At 34.5% G+C, this 18,240-nt stretch overlaps 1 protein-coding gene across 2 annotated transcripts in view; it reads right to left on the bottom strand.

Annotated features, from left to right (window-relative positions):
• Positions 1-4,244: 4,244 nt before the first annotated feature.
• Positions 4,245-18,240, bottom strand: part of LOC145259068 (uncharacterized) — a 126,542-nt gene continuing 112,546 nt past the window's right edge. For both annotated transcript variants that reach the window (XM_080116705.1, XM_080116697.1), the window contains exons 3-5: positions 14,525-14,712; positions 12,529-12,701; positions 4,245-6,624 (exon numbers count right to left, since the gene is read on the bottom strand). In XM_080116705.1, the coding sequence (XP_079972831.1) occupies positions 6,435-6,624; positions 12,529-12,701; positions 14,525-14,712 (551 nt within the window). In that variant the 3' untranslated portion in view covers positions 4,245-6,434. The remainder of the gene's footprint in view (positions 6,625-12,528; positions 12,702-14,524; positions 14,713-18,240) is intronic.

The following is an 18,240-nucleotide window of genomic DNA, read 5'->3' as shown; positions in this document are numbered from 1 at the left end:
AATTATTGGGAATTTCCCAACTATATATGGTAACAAAATATTGTGATATCGACAAGAAGAAAAAATGTTATAAAAACGTGTCTTTATAAGAAAGAGAGGAAATAGAAGAAAGGAAGAATATTTCCTTGCAGAAACAGTCATGTTTTGCAGAATTTATCTGTTAAGATTTGTCTTGTTAATGGTGTATGCTTCCTGTGTCGTTTTGGCTGGGTTGAGGATAAAAAAAAGGAAGCCTTGAGTTATTCTTTGCTTCAGTTGTCGAAAATCCTTGCACAGGTCAGGTGTTAAAATGACGGGGAGAGCTGACGGGGATGTGTTATTTTTGAGGGCCCAACAAGCAAAAGAACAAGGGAATTTGTAAAAAACGCTCTCGTGGGTACTGGTGAGGTTCTGAAAAGGAAGCCTGTGATTGGTTGTTTTTCATCTAATCACAGGGCACTTAGTTAATGGCTCCTTAATAATTTCAATATTCTCTCCCAAAACAAAAATGCAATATAAAATCTTGGCAACATAATTCTTTACAGAGTTGCAGGTTGTTTGTTTTTGAGGTAGAGAGCAGTTAAAACTGAAAGTTTGTAGAAAACTATCAAACGTATAGTGTTCATTTCCAAAGCAAGAATAGCCAAAGATAAAATTTTCACAGGAAAGTTTTGTTTTTTTTAAGGCAAAAATAAAACTCATTTTTTAAGCAAATACAGTCAGAAATGAGTTTATAGAAAATTTAATTTTTTTAAGGCAAAATATTAGCCAAAGATGAATATATTCAGAAAATTGATTTTTTTAAAAACTTTTAAGGCAAATATACACTATTCACGGAATATGTATATTTTTAAGGCGAAAATAGCCAAGGACGAAAAGTTCTCAGAAAATAGTTTTTTTTTTTTAAGTAAATACAGCTAAAAATGAGTTCTCAGAAAATGTAATGTCTCCCCTCCCTTTTTAAAAACTTCGAATTAGAAAGTAGAAGGGGTGGAGATTTGTTTTCACAAGCAAGTCCAAAGTTTGAAATAAGTGAGTGCCGTATTTTAATTTATATGTGAAGAAATTCTCATTTGGTGTACAAACAGAATTATAGAAATTTCATCCTTTCAATAATAAAGTAGGATATCATTAACACTTATTTTCTTTGTTCAGCAATCTGTACCCTATAAGCTAAGGTATATGAAGCCCATAAGTTTTTGATAAAACTGAATTTAGTGATATACATAAAGGTTATTGGGAGAGTTATTACTACCTTTTAAATGTTTAGTCCTCTTTCGGCGTTGTTTTATTGGGACAGATGCACTCTTAGTATCTGGTATATCATTAGAGACTTCTGATTTTGCAACATCAGTTTTCTTATCACACACTCCCTTTGAGTCTGAAATAATTCTAGGATGTTGGGCATAATAATTGCATTGAAAATCTTTATTTTGTACTTTTTTTAGAGGTACTTTGATTTTTATATAAAAAATGTTGGCTGTTACTTAACAGAGAAATGCCTGTATGAAACTCGCAAGCAGAACCCTTTATGCAATCCACCATTTTGATGTTCTTCATAAATTGAATTACATCGATGCCTAAAGACCATGAACCCTAATATCATTTTTTCCATGCAAAAAGGCTAATTTGTAATTTAATTTAAGTAAATTATGCTTAATAGATTTAAAATGATTGAATCTTAAGTTGATATTGAATTCATCATTGATAAGAACAGGTATGGGCAAGACTATCCTTATTAACTTCAATCCCCACTAAAAATTGATTCCATTTTTTTTAGACTCTAAAAAGGTCTTTATATCATATTCTACTGGAGTGAGGAAAAATCTATGGCACCCTAATCTTTCAAGAGCCTTAATATAATGCTATGAAATTTTCATAGCATTATTCTCCCAAGTTGGAGATGTATTGGAATTTATTTGTCTCCCCTTCCCCTCACTGATTAGTTGTTGCCTTGTCCCTTTAAGGCCCGTGAATTGGTTAGCAGGAATTCTGACCACTACTCCCTTAGGGGTCGCATGAGCCAGTCTATAAAAACCCTTGCATGTTGCATTTCGGGCTCTTTTTCGACCCCAGCAGGACAATGGCTGAACTTTGGTGACACAACCCTTGACGGCAGTCACAGAAAGCCATCACCTTGATCTTCGCTATTATCACATTGAACAGTGACTACTTCTCGACACAACCCCTAACGGCAGCAGAAAGATGGCCATTATTTATCCTCGAATTCCCACTTACATTGCAACTAAGGCCAAGAAGCAGAATAAATTTACATTCACACGAAAAGAGCCAGAATTGAGGGATGCACACGTGCAACCTATTACTCAAACTCTTCACCCAGATAAATTCCTGCAAAGCACGTATTCGCAAACCTAACAATCTTCCTAGTTTCTGAAGATTCACTTTTTTGGTATTATACATCATTTTTGCTCACCCAGTAAAATTGCTTTAAATATTATATGCATTTGTTGTGTTCCTTCTCACAAAAGCTGTCGCCATATTTCTATTTCAGAACTTAACCACATAATTATTACCGCATTCTCACACTTGAACTCTTTTTTCAGGGTAAAATTAATCTCAACAGAATAAACAGTTTGTTTTTATTGATTTTATTGAAAATTTTGTGTGGAGCCTCCATACTGTATACAGGCCATTTTCAAATACATTTTATTTGGACATCACAGTGTTGACATTTGGTTCCCTGTACATCACTACAGACGTTTTCATAAATGTTTACTTTATGTTCCTATTGTGGTTGCATATTAAAAAAAAACAAAACATATTGATCCAAGATGTCTCACACTACAACAAATAAACGTTCCCAGTAATGCATTTAACCATATGCAACATATCTCCTCTTTTAGATTGATACCACAAATCACTAGTTCATTGTGTGTACAACATAGCTTTTAGGGTATTGTGGCTTAGTGTACTGCCTGTATGTGGATATCTCATCATAAGCTTGTAGCAGTGATAAACATTAACATTTCTTTCCTCTCATTAAGAGCAGCTCTAGCGAGGCTGTTTGATTACACAATGATCAATCAGCCTCCTGGGCAAATTAATTTCCATTGAATCTTTGAAGGATCCAGATTCTTTATAATTTTCAGGTTGGTCTTCTCTCAGATATGACATCCACATCACCATTTAGACTGCAACCGGGATTGCAAGAAATACTAATTGTCTCGCTCTGTCCCATGTAGGCTTGACTTTGTCAATTATGTAAGATATGTTTAGTGGCAGAGGTTGCTTGAAATTAATATGAGCTGTCACTTTATTGACGTACCACAGAGCCGCCAGAGGTATATATAAAATGATGACTAACCCTAGTAATACCTAGCCTGATGAATAAGACAGTGGTACATAAAATAAAGAACAACACAGTTATCTATATAAAGCAGTATCTACTATCCTTAAGACATTTGCACACATACTCATTAGAGGGCATTTCAGACTTGTGTTATCTCCCCTTTCGTGATCGTTGGAGGGGCACTTATATTCATGCTAGAAAAAGTGCTGCACGGGAAATTCAGCCTCCTTAATCGATGTCTGGTCTGACAAATAAACCTTACCAGATCCTCTGTTTCTTTTTCACCCAGTTTGAGCTATGACTAACACACCTCACTAAACCGTCTTTTTTTCCGTCAAACTGGTCGTTGATAATCACATCACTAACACATATGTGCTTGGCAAACATGCTTAACAATATGTAAGACGTTTCCTCTCAACTTAGGCACACATATGCACACATATATATACATTCTCTTGGATAGAATTTCAAAGTGAACCCTGTTCTCAGCCAGCCAGTATTACTCACCCTAGGCAGCTTGAACCAGACTCCTCTGAAGGCAGAAGTGTCAAAGGAATATTAAATTCACAAGCAAAGTCGTCATCTCACCTTATCGGGATATAATATCCCGATAACGTGAGATGACGACTTTGGGTTTTTGCACTTCTTGCAAGAAAGTGCCGAGATCCTCCTACATACATGGTATTCCCAAATGTTCACTCATCTGGTACCAACCAGATTCAATGCTGCTAAACTTTGGTGATCTAATGAGAACTGGTGTGTCGATGTGGTTATGCCATATAACGTGCTGGGTGCATGAAGAATAATTATTTTTTATATACTTTATTGTTTCTGAATTGTTACTTTGTTTTCATTGGTAAACGTTTGTATTCAAACACATTATCGTTTTTGTAACACTCTCACATAGAATTATGAGCAAGACAATTATGCATAAAATGATGAACAACAATTAAGGTTATCGATTGTTACAATAGTTTTTATTGTTTGCATAAAGTGCATAAAAATGAAATAAAACAGTAAAACAGTTTAAATTTATACAAATTGTTAATAAATCAAAGTTATAACCTTTCTGAATTCAATCACGGTATCTTTTCATATGTACTCAGCTCATTTGATCTTCTATTGCATGCATTTTGAAGTTTGAAAATTGCAGGAATATAACGTACTCGTTGTTATAAATTAATATTACATTCATATAATAGTGCTTTAAGGTTCAAATAACATTATTTGCAATGTCTTATATTTATGATTTAAATTAACTACACAAGATATCAGAGTTAAACATTCTATATTTATGCTTCACTAAATTAATCAATTTATGACCACTCCTCTCTCTCTCTCTCTCTCTCTCTCTCTCTCTCTCTATATATATATATATATATATATATATATATATATATATATATATATATATATTTCTTGCATCAATCTATGATAATAATAAATTAAACTATTATTTGTATTTACTATTAATCGAATATTTATTGAGATAAAAATGCAATATTGTAGAATATAATGAAAATTTTCTCTTTTTTTATTTTAAAAAAATATTTAATTACGAAATTAAATCTACCAGAATATATTTCAGCTTATTTGTAAACAAGTTTGCCATTTTTTATATTTCGTTAATAGTTGCTCTTCGAAATTTGAAAGGAATTTGGAAGCATTCATACTGGCTTTAAACTTTAAAACATTGTAACTGTTGAAATTTATTTACATCCAATAATTCTATAATGATTAAACATGACCTTAACAATATTACTTATAGTTTTATAACAATTTGGTTCAATTAATAATGTACCGGACAGACGATACTGTTATAGTTAAATTTAAAATTAAAAATCCTATTAAAAATTAATAATTTGGTAAAAATAATTTGATTTAAAAAAAATTATATATATATATATATATATATATATATATATATATATATATATATATATATATATATATATATATATATAGATAGATAGATAGATAGATAGCCAGTGGGATTTTCCAACAACGGCTTTAAAAATAATGCAATAAAAATATTATTTCAATTAAAATTCAGTAGTTAATATTTACATGTATATCTAAATGGAAAATTATGTACTGAATTTTAATTATACTATAAGATATTTTGCAATTAAAATGTTGTATTATAACTCGATAATACTTACTTTTTGATTTTAAGGTACGTATGCAAAATAAGAACCATGCTATCGTCGGAATTTCCCGGCCAGTTTACGTAAAATGCTGAAAGATGTTGACCGAAAATTTTCAAACATTTTTTTTTTTTTGCATAAACGTTGGCCAATTTTTTTCAATAAAAAATATATTATTTCTGTTATTACAAAGAAAATTCAATGAAAATTGATTGAAAAATGAAAGCAATATTTTTGTTGTTGTTACAAAGAAAATACAATGAATAATTATTAGACAAGAAAAAAAGAAAAACATTCATTGTAAGGTAAGTTTCATGAATAAATATTTATAGCAAATAAAAAAGAATTTTTTATTTTTTATGAATTTTTTTTTTCAAATCCAGATAAATATTTAGGTTTTTTAATATACAATAAGCCAATGATAACAAATAAATGTTTTATTGAATCACATTAACTGTTGCAATTCCATTGTTTTACCACTTGTTGACGTTTTATTTAAACTGTTTGGAAAATTCCGATGATAGCATGATCTTCATTCCGCATGATTACCAATTTTAACATTGAATCAATTGTATTAAATAAAATAAATGATATTTATCTTCTATTAAGTGCGGTCTATTTGCATTACTATCGCATCGTGCATCAGAACTACTGCTGAATTTATGTACTCAAATCAATTTCAAAATTTGTTGCGAAAAAGAAGTAAGAAAACTACAAAATTATTCTAACCCCAGCCCTACACAATTTAAAAATTATTTGTGTTGTATTTCTAAGTGTGTCAATTATCTAATACCCAAAATTCTACTCCTTATTACTGATACTCAAATTATCATTATTATTAATATTATTATTAAACTAACCATTGTTAATATTTTTAATTATATTAGTGTCATAACATTGGAGTTGTGAGTAGAAGTGATAGTAATAGTTGTCTAAAGAAAGGTCTTCCAGTTCCAGATTCATAAATAATAGCCGATATAAACAGAAGAAAAGCATGATTATATATGCATCTCTGTATTCCAAGCATTTGGTGAGTGCCCATTGCCACCACCACCAGCAGTAGCAGCATCACATGCCGGTTCAACATGGATTGTTTGTATTTCCGGCGTGTTTTCTCCTTTTTTCTGTTTCCTCTCGTGCACCTTTTCCATTACTTTCTCCTGGTGTTGCACTTTGCTCTTGTCCAACCTATCAAAATCGAAAGAAAACTTGCATTCAATATGACATTTAAATAAGAAATTAATGGACGAAAAAAAAACCCCAAAAAACAACAACAACAACAAAAAAAAAAATGTGCTACAATCGCTTGTGTTGATATTACAAGAAAAATACAAACTTTTGTAACAGGCCAATATTTAAATTATCCAGAGATACAGCATGTATTGCAGTCAAAGCTGGTACCCATCATATCCATCAGTGGCACATGTAAACCAAGATACAGCCTAAACTGACAGAAGAAAGCAGCATCAACTGTTAGTGCATCCTGCCCCGGCCGACTACTGTATAATGATAGACAGAAACTTAGGAAAGTCCTTTTTAATAGACAGTGGGGCACAGGTGTCTGTCGTTCCTGTAACTGCAGTGACAAGAAATCTCCTCCCTGTAATCTACACCATGGGTTATAAATTGCTCATTGATACACATGTATGGGGAAAAGTCTATGGACCTTAACTTAGGTTTGCATTGATCATTTACCCACATTTTTATAGTGATGATGTAAACTGCTACTTTAGATACTGACTTTTTGCAAATGTTTGGAGTAGTTGTAGATATAACAGGTCAATATTTAAGAGATCCAGAAACGCAAATTAGAGCATGTGATGTCATCAAAGCTGGTATTCTGTTATGTTCAGCAATGGTACATGCAAACCAGGATGATATTTTCTTTAGATTTTTAAATGAATAGTCTTCAATTTCTGTCCTTTCTTTTTGTGACGAAGTATTGCCACACTCCCATAACATGCTACAGAGACAAATAGTCCATCCGTCCATAGCAAAACTAGACACTTAGTATCTAAAAAGATAATAGCTGCTAAAGCAAAATTTAAACAGATGATAAAGTTAGGAAAAGTTCTCTCTTCAAAGATCAAATAGGTTTCACCTCTTCATTTTGTGGCCAAAATACCTAACACATAGTATGCAAATGGAGGCTATAAAGCACTAAATGCTGTTACCAAACCTGATAAGTACCCCGTACCACATATTCAAGACATAACAGCAGTGATTCAAATTATTAAGTTTTTATTAAAATTGAATAGAATTTGAGTATATCACCAAATACTTGCGAAATACAGAACAAACATTCCAGAGATTTATAGAACAGACTTTGCACAATTTGCCGTTTGACTATATATATATATATATATATATATATATATATATATATAGGTAGATAGATAAATAGATGATTGCAACGTCTTGTCAGACGAGTGCCACTCCCTCAGACATTTAAAATCCATGAGCCCAAATGCCTGAGGGAGTATCTACACAAAGATGATGTTACAGAGTCTTAGCTTTGTACGACAGCTAAGTCTCTCTCTTGGTTCAAAATGTTGAGATCCAGCAACAAGCAAGAGCAAGATAGCCAGCAACAAATTAAACTGCAGACCAGCTTAATGCGGGTACTGGTCTCCCGTTTTATGCTTTTTTAAATCAGAGATTTGCTTCTCCTAGAAAGGTTGCCTTCAACACGGCTTACAGGAGCCCTCTCCACCCCATAGATAGATAGATAGATAGATAGATACATACATACATACATACATACATACATACATACCTACATACATACATACATACATAGATGATGTCCTCATTCCCAGCCAGAATATACATAAGCACATTGACCATGGACGGCAATATTTGAATGCTTGAAGCAATATGGTGTCCTTAATCTAATAAAGTGTGTTTTCAATCAATCTGAAGTCACATTTTTGGGGAACCATATCTCAGAGGATGGAATTTCCTCATGGTCAGAGGCAGTGAAGTCCATTCGAGATTTTTCCATTCCCATTATTCTTAAACCTAGTAAACTTTTACCGAAGGTTCCTCCCTTTCTGTGCCCCAAAACTTTTATCATTAACAAATACAAAGAACTGCAATATTTCATTATCAGAGTATGCGATAACGGCGTTCAATAAGGTAAAGTTCATGTTGAAGGGGACGGTCAAGTTGTCACATTCAACCGTGAATTCTTCCTGGCAGTAGATGTGTCTGCAATTTGTATTGGAACTGTCTTGTGACAAAAATGTTACATGGACTGGAAACCAATTTTCTTTTTTCCCCAGAAAATTGATGGAGACAGAATGCTATAGTATATTTTCCAGAAAATTATTAGGTTCATTTCCTGCAACACTCCATTTCTGTCAACTCCTAGAAGATGATAATTAGGCATCTTGCAGTCTTTTTCAGACAAATAAACTTACTGAAGAGATTTGCCAGATGAATTACCTCGTCCAGTTCTGTTGTATTCAGAGAAATGTGACGTCAAGATTGCTGGATATGATAATGATAAGTATACAGGCTTATTTTTATTTTAACCCATTTCATTCATGGTAGAAACATTAAATTATTTACAAGACAATATTAAGTGTCCAGGCGTGTCGTAGTCTTGCTATTCTCTTCATATTTAGAACTCTCCAGTCGTCAAAGGCCATAATCCAGAGGAAGGGTGATCACTCTTAACTTTCTTTATTTAGAGTTATGTGCCTTTTTATCGCTATAACAAGTTCATATCTGACATAAGACATGTTAAGAGAGTAGAAAAATTACAGCAGACATATTGTCATGCAAAATTAATTCCTTCCTGTTGAAACCTCCAATTGACATTTGAGGAACAACAAGATGTAGCAAAAGGCAGACATGTGAAATGGCCTACCCATTTAAGAATTTTATTTCTATGGAAATGCAAAAAAAATCTTTTTTATTTCCTTGTTTGTGTTCATTTTCAGATACTTTGTATTTTGGGGTGGGAAGTATTGTAAATAAACAAAGGAGAATGACTGTTTGCTTAGGACATTGGTGGGTTATTCCCCTTTGAACAGAAAGGCTCAGACTACTAAATGAGAGAGAAAGGTGTCCACCATCTTGGACAGGATTTTACATGATTGAATATAAAGTAACTCTGTCGTAGACTTGAAGCCTATCATGTATGAGCACTGTGCTTGGTGAGTAACAAGCCTTTTTCTTGTATTTTCTTGTATGTTATTTTGCATGTCTACATTTGTCAATATGTACATAAAATGTGCATATTGTATTTGAGTATATTTTCTCCTTTTGTGTTCTTCATTGCATTGATTATAGTATATGATTTCCCTTACAAAGCAATAAAGGTAATGAAACTTTTAAAAAAAAATTTTGCTCACCCTAAACAAGGCATATTGCCACTGAAAGTGTAACAGGCTACTGTGATAGGGACCAAATTTATATGAGGACAACCTGACTGGAAAGTTGGGAAGCAAGATTTTTGTTCATATTATATTTAATTTTGTGCATATTGGTATAATCGGAGAAACAGTGAACAGTATGGGAATTCCAAAGGGAAGTGGTCTAAGAAAAGAAGTTACCAGAGTAAAACTCTTTCGGCATCTACGGACCTATACAGTGAAAGGATGAGATTTTGCTGTTAGTTGAGTAAGTCACGGGATGTTAGGTACAACTTAAATATAATAGTTATTTCTGTTAGACTGAAGTAGAAAGAGTTATCGCCCTTGGACAAAAGGCGATTCGCCATGTGAGTTTGAGAGGTAAACAAATGTTTCTCGCATAACAGACTTTAATTATCAAGCATTTAGCTGCTTCTACCTTACTATTTTGCTCTGTAAGTTGTTGAATAAATCTGTTGACGGTTAGTCAATGTAAACAATGTGTATATAAGTTTGCCTTATTTTGTCAGTGTGTGAATATGTGTGGCATCTATGTAAGGAAATTGATAACAATTTATATTCTTCCTTTTCTTCCCAGCTACTAATATTGTGCTCTATAGTTCAATACAAATAATCAACTCAAAGCATAAGAGGCAATCTTTAATTTGGTCCTTAAATCCAGCACCTGACGGCAGACAAAGTTAATTTTTTTTCATCCTGTTTCTTTGGAATGTAGCATTTTGCTGACTTCTTTCTTTGGTAATGAAGAATTACTGCACATCCAAATTATTTCTTTCTCACGTCATTACAACAATGACCATATTATTATGATTAATTATCAATAACAAACATATATTATTATTATAATGATATTAAAAAATGAGGCTACATGAAAGGGAGGTCATTCTTCCCTCATGCACGTTATAGAGCATCGTATCATCAGCAAATATATCCATCTCAGACACAATATCATCAGGGAGGTCGTTTATGAATACCAGGAATAATAATGGTTCAAGGATCGACTTCTGGAGCACTCCCACATTAATATTTTGCTGCTTGGATGTATATCCATTAATGACAACCTGGATGGTTCTATTGTCTAAGAAAAATCTAATTATATTTAGTATATATTCAGTTATACTGTACAATTTAATTTTCATTAGCAGCCTTTCATGCCAGACTTTGTCAAAGGCCTTGGATATATCAATATTGCCCGCCTTATCCAGTGCATGGTATATGCGTTCAGAGATGCCTATTAAAATATCTGCAGTAGAACAACATTGTCTAAATTCATACTGTTTATCAGAGAGAAGATTTTCTTTAGCAAGGTGGTGGACTAGTGATTGATTAATTAAGGTCTGAAAGATTTTAGCAGAGAGGGGGAAGAGACTGATAGGGCAATAATTAGGAGGGTCAGGCCATTCACCAGAATTCTTGTACACTAGTACCACAGAGGCCATTTTCCAGCTACTAGGGAAGCAAGATTCAGCAAGGCATTTATTGTAGAGATTGGAAAGTATGGGGACTAGCTAAGAAAACAACATTATAGCTTTATTTGGAAACTTTTATTAATAAAATAAGTTCAGGTAACTTAATTATGTAGTAGAGCTGACATCTATATAGCCATCTTCAACCTCAATCACCGCTTCGATATGGGTCCGGAACTGGGAGCATACCTTTTTTTACGGAACTGGGAGCATACCTGGGAGATTGGCGAATACTTGGCAGATGGTAGTGATCAGGCAGGCTTTGGTGTTCTGGGAGGTCATGTTGGTGATGTTATTGACGGATGAAAGAATGAAGTAATCCAGCGTGTTCAGGTAAGGAGAAAAAAAAAGAGGTGTCAGGGAAAATAGGGTACAAAGTTGTAGCACTCCTTCTGAAGCCTTAGTCTCTTTGGACTTGTAGGCTGGCACTGAGTCTTGCTGCCACACCCAGGCTCTTCCAGCGGCCACCTGATTGTACCAGGGGAACACTACACTCTTCAGCACATCCAGGTACACTTTGGTGTTCTTTCAAGCCGACTTCGAAAATGTGAGGTGGCATGATGTGGCCTTTACTTGAAACCACACCAAAGAAACGGGTCGTTCAATGCGTTGAGCTGTGCCCTCAAGCATTGAACTGTCTGGATTTGCATTTTGAAGGTACTAGTAATGGTCCTGTTGTCATAACTTCAATCAGTAAGGAGCATAAGTTGTACAATACCGCATCTCCGATCATGCTCGTTGAACATTGTGTCACTTTCAGACATGATAGAAGGCTCCTATAACCCACAACTGGCCAACTAGTAGATGGTCTGCAACAAAAAAAAAAAAAAGAAAACTGGTTTTCATCAAACGGGAATGGAATCGTGTCGTCTTTTGTAGGGCGACAATTTAATCGTTCCACCCTGTACTCTAAGACACAGGATATTGACCCTTTCAGAAAATTCTAAGACTGTTTTTAGTGAGATGTGTGAAGATTACAACCAATCGAGGTATATATTTATTGTGTTCTTATAACAGTAATAGTAATTGTTTTCTATAGTAGGAGAGTTATTGACATCAAGGCTACAACAGTGAAATCACGAGGTAGCTATATACAAAACACTGTGATAGAGAAGGCCGAAATGCGAGGAGAGGTGGGGAGCTAAAGAATATAATAGACGAAAGAATGTAAAAGCTTTTTATCCTTATCCCATTGTCAGGTATCAATCTTTGAACTGCTGATAATAACTTTCTAAGTTACTTACATCTTGGTGAGATTTTCTGCTTCACCCATAAGTTCGCGGGCTTTGCTGGCATTGTCCGTCTGTTTCTGCATTTTCATTTCTTTCAGTTCCTCCACTCGAGCTGCTTGTCGCCGTCTCTCTTCATCCAGTTTAGCCCCCGCAGAATTCAAATTGCGAAAAACCGTCTCCTTTTCCTTGCAAATAAAACATGCATGGCATTATATTATTACAACCGCATCATTGAATATTCAGTTATGCATTTAACGACTATTAAGTAAGCAGAATGTATTGAACAAAATATACCAATTTTTTTTCCGTTCGTGCATCTTTGTAAGTGACAGTAAAAATGTAACATAGCGTGGATGCACGTATATAAATGCATGCAAAGTGACATCACCAGTGGGGGGGGGGGAAGGACTATAAAAAAAGGGAAGAGAATGATCACAAGAGAGGCGAAATAACATTCGAGATCTCGTGAGAAACGTGGAGAATGTTCCAGATCATGTGGGTCATGTCACGGCTATACCAATGAGAAAATAAATATTGTTGCTACAAAGAACAAGCGAGTTGGAGTTAGTTCCTGTTCTTTGTCTTGGTCTCTTTTGCGAGTGAAACCGTACATAACGTGTGTTGTCTCGCGGGCAACGTTACAAAAAGAATAACAGAAACATTTTGATAAAGAAACATGTTGAAAAGAAAAAGCAAAACACATTTATGCAAATGAGATAAAGCAAGCATATGCAAAGTAACTATTTGTAATTTATAATATTAGAGTTTTAGAAATAAACTAGCATGGTGATTCGACGTTGCCCGGGATTGAATGGTGATCAACAAATGTTTCACACTCCCTTATTTTTATTGTCATCAAAACCGGTGAAATCGTTTTTTTTTTTTTACAATCAAATTAATTGATTGCCTACTCTTGTTGGGGACCCATCGTGGTGCACTGGGAGGAAGCTCACATGCCTCTTGTATATGACTTATTTCACAATCCATTGTAGTCTACATTGAAAAACCAACTGTTGATTTTATAAATGTATTTTTTATATATAATGGCTTGAATAAAAGTTTAAAATGCAAAATGTCAAATATCATGCTTCAATTGTGCTCTAAACAGGAACATTCATTTCAAATGCGCCCCTGTCATATCAAAGAACCTGCTATTGATTTTATATGTCGAACCTTTTCGGCTGGTGTGGTAATAAAACTTCTCAAACGCACTTGTGATGTTAGACTCTATAAGGTGTTAACTTTGGTCCAAATCGCCTGTTCCTTCTTTTATCGGATTATTTCGATTATCGATTATCAATACTTATGGAAGACATTCCGATACAAAACCTATCTAAGAACACTGCCAGATACATGAAGTTCCTTCATGAAATTTCGTAAAAATTGGTCCAGCCGTTTTCTGAGTTCATAGGGAATGACCTCACACATACACAGAGACATAGATAAAGTCCCTTTTGTATAATAAGAGCGATAGAGATTCGAATATATAATATACATGAAATGAAGAATTGTATTTTCGGAAAATTGAAAATGATTTCGGATCCTCTATTTTGAGTTCATTTCATAGGGAAACATAGAAGCAGTCATAAAAATCATCATATGATGATTGTTTGTGATCGTTGAAAATTTACATATATGTTGTAATATTTTTGACTCATAATGGGGGTATGCTCCCTCAGAGTTGAGAGATTCTATTTATAAACGCTGCTGCTAGGAACTGACGAATCAGATTAATTCACATTCTACTATCAACCAATTAGAAATCAGAATTGCTCCATAAAAATTAAACCTTTTTTAGCATCCCAGCACATGATTTTTTTTTTATTGTGTCAACACGAGAAGGATCTTTTGCTCTTTGGCTGCAAAATTATAAAGTCCAGAATCTGTACAGAACAGCTGTCCACTGAGAATTCATAATCTCCAAGACTTGTATAGAATAACTAGCCATCGGAAACTCTTCTGAAACTAAACATGGCTTACAACTCAAGATATAGAATTGCAAAATTACCTCCTCAATGGTAACATGCGTATTCATAGCAGTGGGCAGACTACGGGCGCTGATTGGTCGTGAACCTGCAGTGTCACCACTCCGGTTCTTCCGTTTCTTCTTCCGGCCACCATTCACCACTCCATCTGTGCAAGACACAGTGGACATTCTTGATTCAGCATCCCGCTCGGAACTAATGCGTTGACTTTCTGAAAGATTCATAAAGATTCATTATGATGTTTTTATCAGCAATAATCGTCTCCATTTTTTTTAAAGACGACATGGTTGATTGCATAACAAGAAACAAAATATTGTTTTGAAGTAAAACATTCTCAGTTAATATCGATGAAGAAGAGGATGCTATGATTAGGTAGAGTTGTAGTGTGCATCTTAACGACAAAGTTAGTTTTGATTCCTTTGTTATTGAGGCTGAAGATGCAAAACGGTCTATATGAATGCTTCCTCCTTATTGGCAGGCTAAAGAAAAAACAAGAAACAAGCAATCCTTTCTTTTAACACTTCTCTTATTAGTTAGGCAAATGTATAGAAACGTTAAGTATAAGAGTTTCGAAATTTAAGCCCTAGAAAAATTCTTAAAACAATAGAGCCATTAAAAATGATAGGCAAAAACGTAACATTAAATAAACTGGATTTTATTGGAAAAGTAGATGTTCCATTATTGAAAGAAATTGGGAAATATTGTCCAGGGCTACCATATAACATGGAGGCGGGTATATATGATGTGTTTATTGACGTGTATATATATATATATATATATATATATATATATATATATATATATATATATATATATATTGATCAACACTGCTGGGGAGCCATGATGTAATATACTGTTTTGTTTTTAAATCCCCGAAACAGTGTTTCATGGTAAACAACTGATGATCCCTTGAAAAATAAATTATTGGTATTATAGTAAATTCGAGAGCGAGTTGATGCAGTGATTGCAGGTGATTAAATGACTTACTGACTAGATGGTTTTCTAACGAATGATAAAAAATATTTTTTTGTATAGTTTTAAAGGTTAAAAACTTCCAAGACTATATATATATACACGTTAAAATTTGAAAATTTTCCGGGGGGTACAGAATTTTATAACGGCTAAATACAGACCCCCCCCCCCAAAAAAAAAAAAAAAAATATATATATATATATATATATATATAACTATTTCATTTACTCACATAAAATTGATATACGAAAGTATAGATTTATGCGTAAACTTTAAGTATTTACTTCAAAAGTGCTCAATACATAGGTAGAGCTAGTTAATAATTTATAAAATATATATGGCGATTAAGCTAGACTGAATATTCGGCGTTTCATCCACTCTAGGATTCCTCAGGCTTATGCGCATATGATGTAATATACTGTTTTGATTAAGCTACACTGAATATTTAGCGTTTCATCCACTCTAGGATTCTTCAGGCTTATGCGCATAAGCCTGAGGAATCCTAGAGTGGATGAAACGCCGAATATTCAGTGCAGCTTAATCGCCATATATATTTTATAAATTACTATATACATATATATATATAATCTCTCTATATATAATAATATATATAAATTACTATATATATATATATATATATATATATATATATATATATATATATATATAATCTTAAACAAGTTTGAGGTTGGCTTGTCTGTTGCCCGCCGGTCCATCTGAAAATTCAAAAACAGGCAGAGGGATTCAACATTCTGTCGATGAGACAGAGGTTGAAGATTAGATGACAGTTCAGGACCTATCAAGTTCGCGACTCTCTTTTAAACCCTGTCCAGGAGTAAGAAACTAGTAGCAAATACATCAGCCCAAATGTGACAACAATACTCCATACATGGGCGAATGGTGACCTTGGAGAGGTACAAGATACTTTCAGGCATAAGTAATTTTCTAGCACAATAGAGAGAGCCCATCTTCTTTGTAGCAGCCTTGGCAATGCTCTCAATGTATCTGTGAATGTTAAGCCGAGGAGTTTGAACGAAGTACTTTTAGGTAATGTATATATATATATAGCTATTAGTGGTTGAAAAGGTTTCCTGTAATTATTAAAGGAAACGAGCTTAGTCTTGGCAGCATTGAACGTTACCATCTATTTTTGACCCCATTCCATTACATACTGGAGGTCTTCCTCTAGGGTTTCTATCATTGCGTTGGATATGTGTTCATTTGTATTCCCTCTCATGCCTGTTATAGAACATATGGTCGTCAGCAAATATACCCATCTCAGAGACTATTTTATCAGGAACTGATGAATCAAATTAATTCACATTTATCAGGAATAATAAAGGTTCAAGGATCGACCCCTGAGGTAAACCTGCATTTATACATATTGTTTCAACATACAACCATTGAGGACAACCTGGATTCTTCTCTTATTTAAGAAGGATTTAATTATGTTAAGTATTCGTCCAGTAATATCTGATTTTCGTGAGAAGACTATCGTGCCATACTCTGTCAAAAGCCTTAGATATATCTAGGGCTACTGCCCGCCCCTACCTTATCCAGTGCATGGTATATACATTTAGAGATTACAGTTAGAATCTCTGCAGTAGAACGTGCTTGCCTAAATCCATATTGATGGTCGGACAGAAGTGTAGCAACTGTAAGGTGGTGGACTAGACCTTGATTAATGATGGACTCAAATATTTTGGCAAAAAGAGGGAGGAGGCTAATGGGGCAATAATTTAGTGGATCAATTCTTTCACCAGAATTCTTATGAAGTAGTATCACAGAAACAGTTTTCTAGCATTCAAGAAAGCATGATGTTATATCGCATATTCCTCCATATTTTCATGAATAAACCGAAAACCAGCAATGGCGATGCTAGGACAAATCTGTTCATCGGTACAACACAAATGAACACAATAAATACATATGACAACTCCAAATCCCATTTCTTTAGATACACACATCATTAGAATAAATCGCACCTTACTTCAACAAAGAAAACCGCCACAGAAAGTCGCACAGCAAAAGACAAAACCAAAATACAAAACACAAACATCACAGCAAACGCAACTCCTAAGCAAATAAACACCAATATATAATTCACATAACAATGTAAACGTACAACACTGACTAGATTACATTCACAATTTTATTAGCTTCAAATCGATATAACACATGCATACATACACCAAACAGACGGTTCACTACAACACATTATAGCATGAAAAACAAACACAATCATAAAGCAAACTCAAGCCAGCGATTAAAAAAAACTTTATTGCTTCCTACTACGTCTGCTTCATCACTATAAAAATACCAGCCTTTTCGACAACCGGGAGACCGGCCCTAGCGTGACGCACTGTGAACACGCTCTGTCTTCAACCAGCACCCGACCCCTCTCCAGACTCGGAGCTTACCAGCATCGCCCACTGCTACCATCTCACCCACGATCCTGATACAAGCCTCTTCTCCTTCTTCGGCTGATACCAAATCAACACCTCTCACCAACCCCACTCGTGCTACCAAGATTCGGAGTTTACTACACACAGCCAGCATCGCTCACCACTACCATCTCACCTGCGATCCTGATACAGGTCACTTCTCCTTCTTCGGCTGATACCAAATCATCACCTCTCACCAACCCCGCTAAGCGACATCAGCTAACAAGGATCGCCGGACACGCTAAGCCACATTTCTGCCATCACTGCCCTGCACCTAACCGAATCCAAAGAACTTTGATCGTTGACGAGTTTACCTCAACACC

Source organism: Euprymna scolopes, chromosome 3, assembly GCF_053919585.1.
Source record: "Euprymna scolopes isolate OS-2025 chromosome 3, ASM5391958v1, whole genome shotgun sequence".
NCBI classification, from domain to species: Eukaryota; Metazoa; Mollusca; class Cephalopoda; order Sepiida; family Sepiolidae; genus Euprymna; species Euprymna scolopes.
Note: the sequence above shows the minus strand (reverse complement) of the source record. Positions and strands in the feature narration are given on the sequence as shown.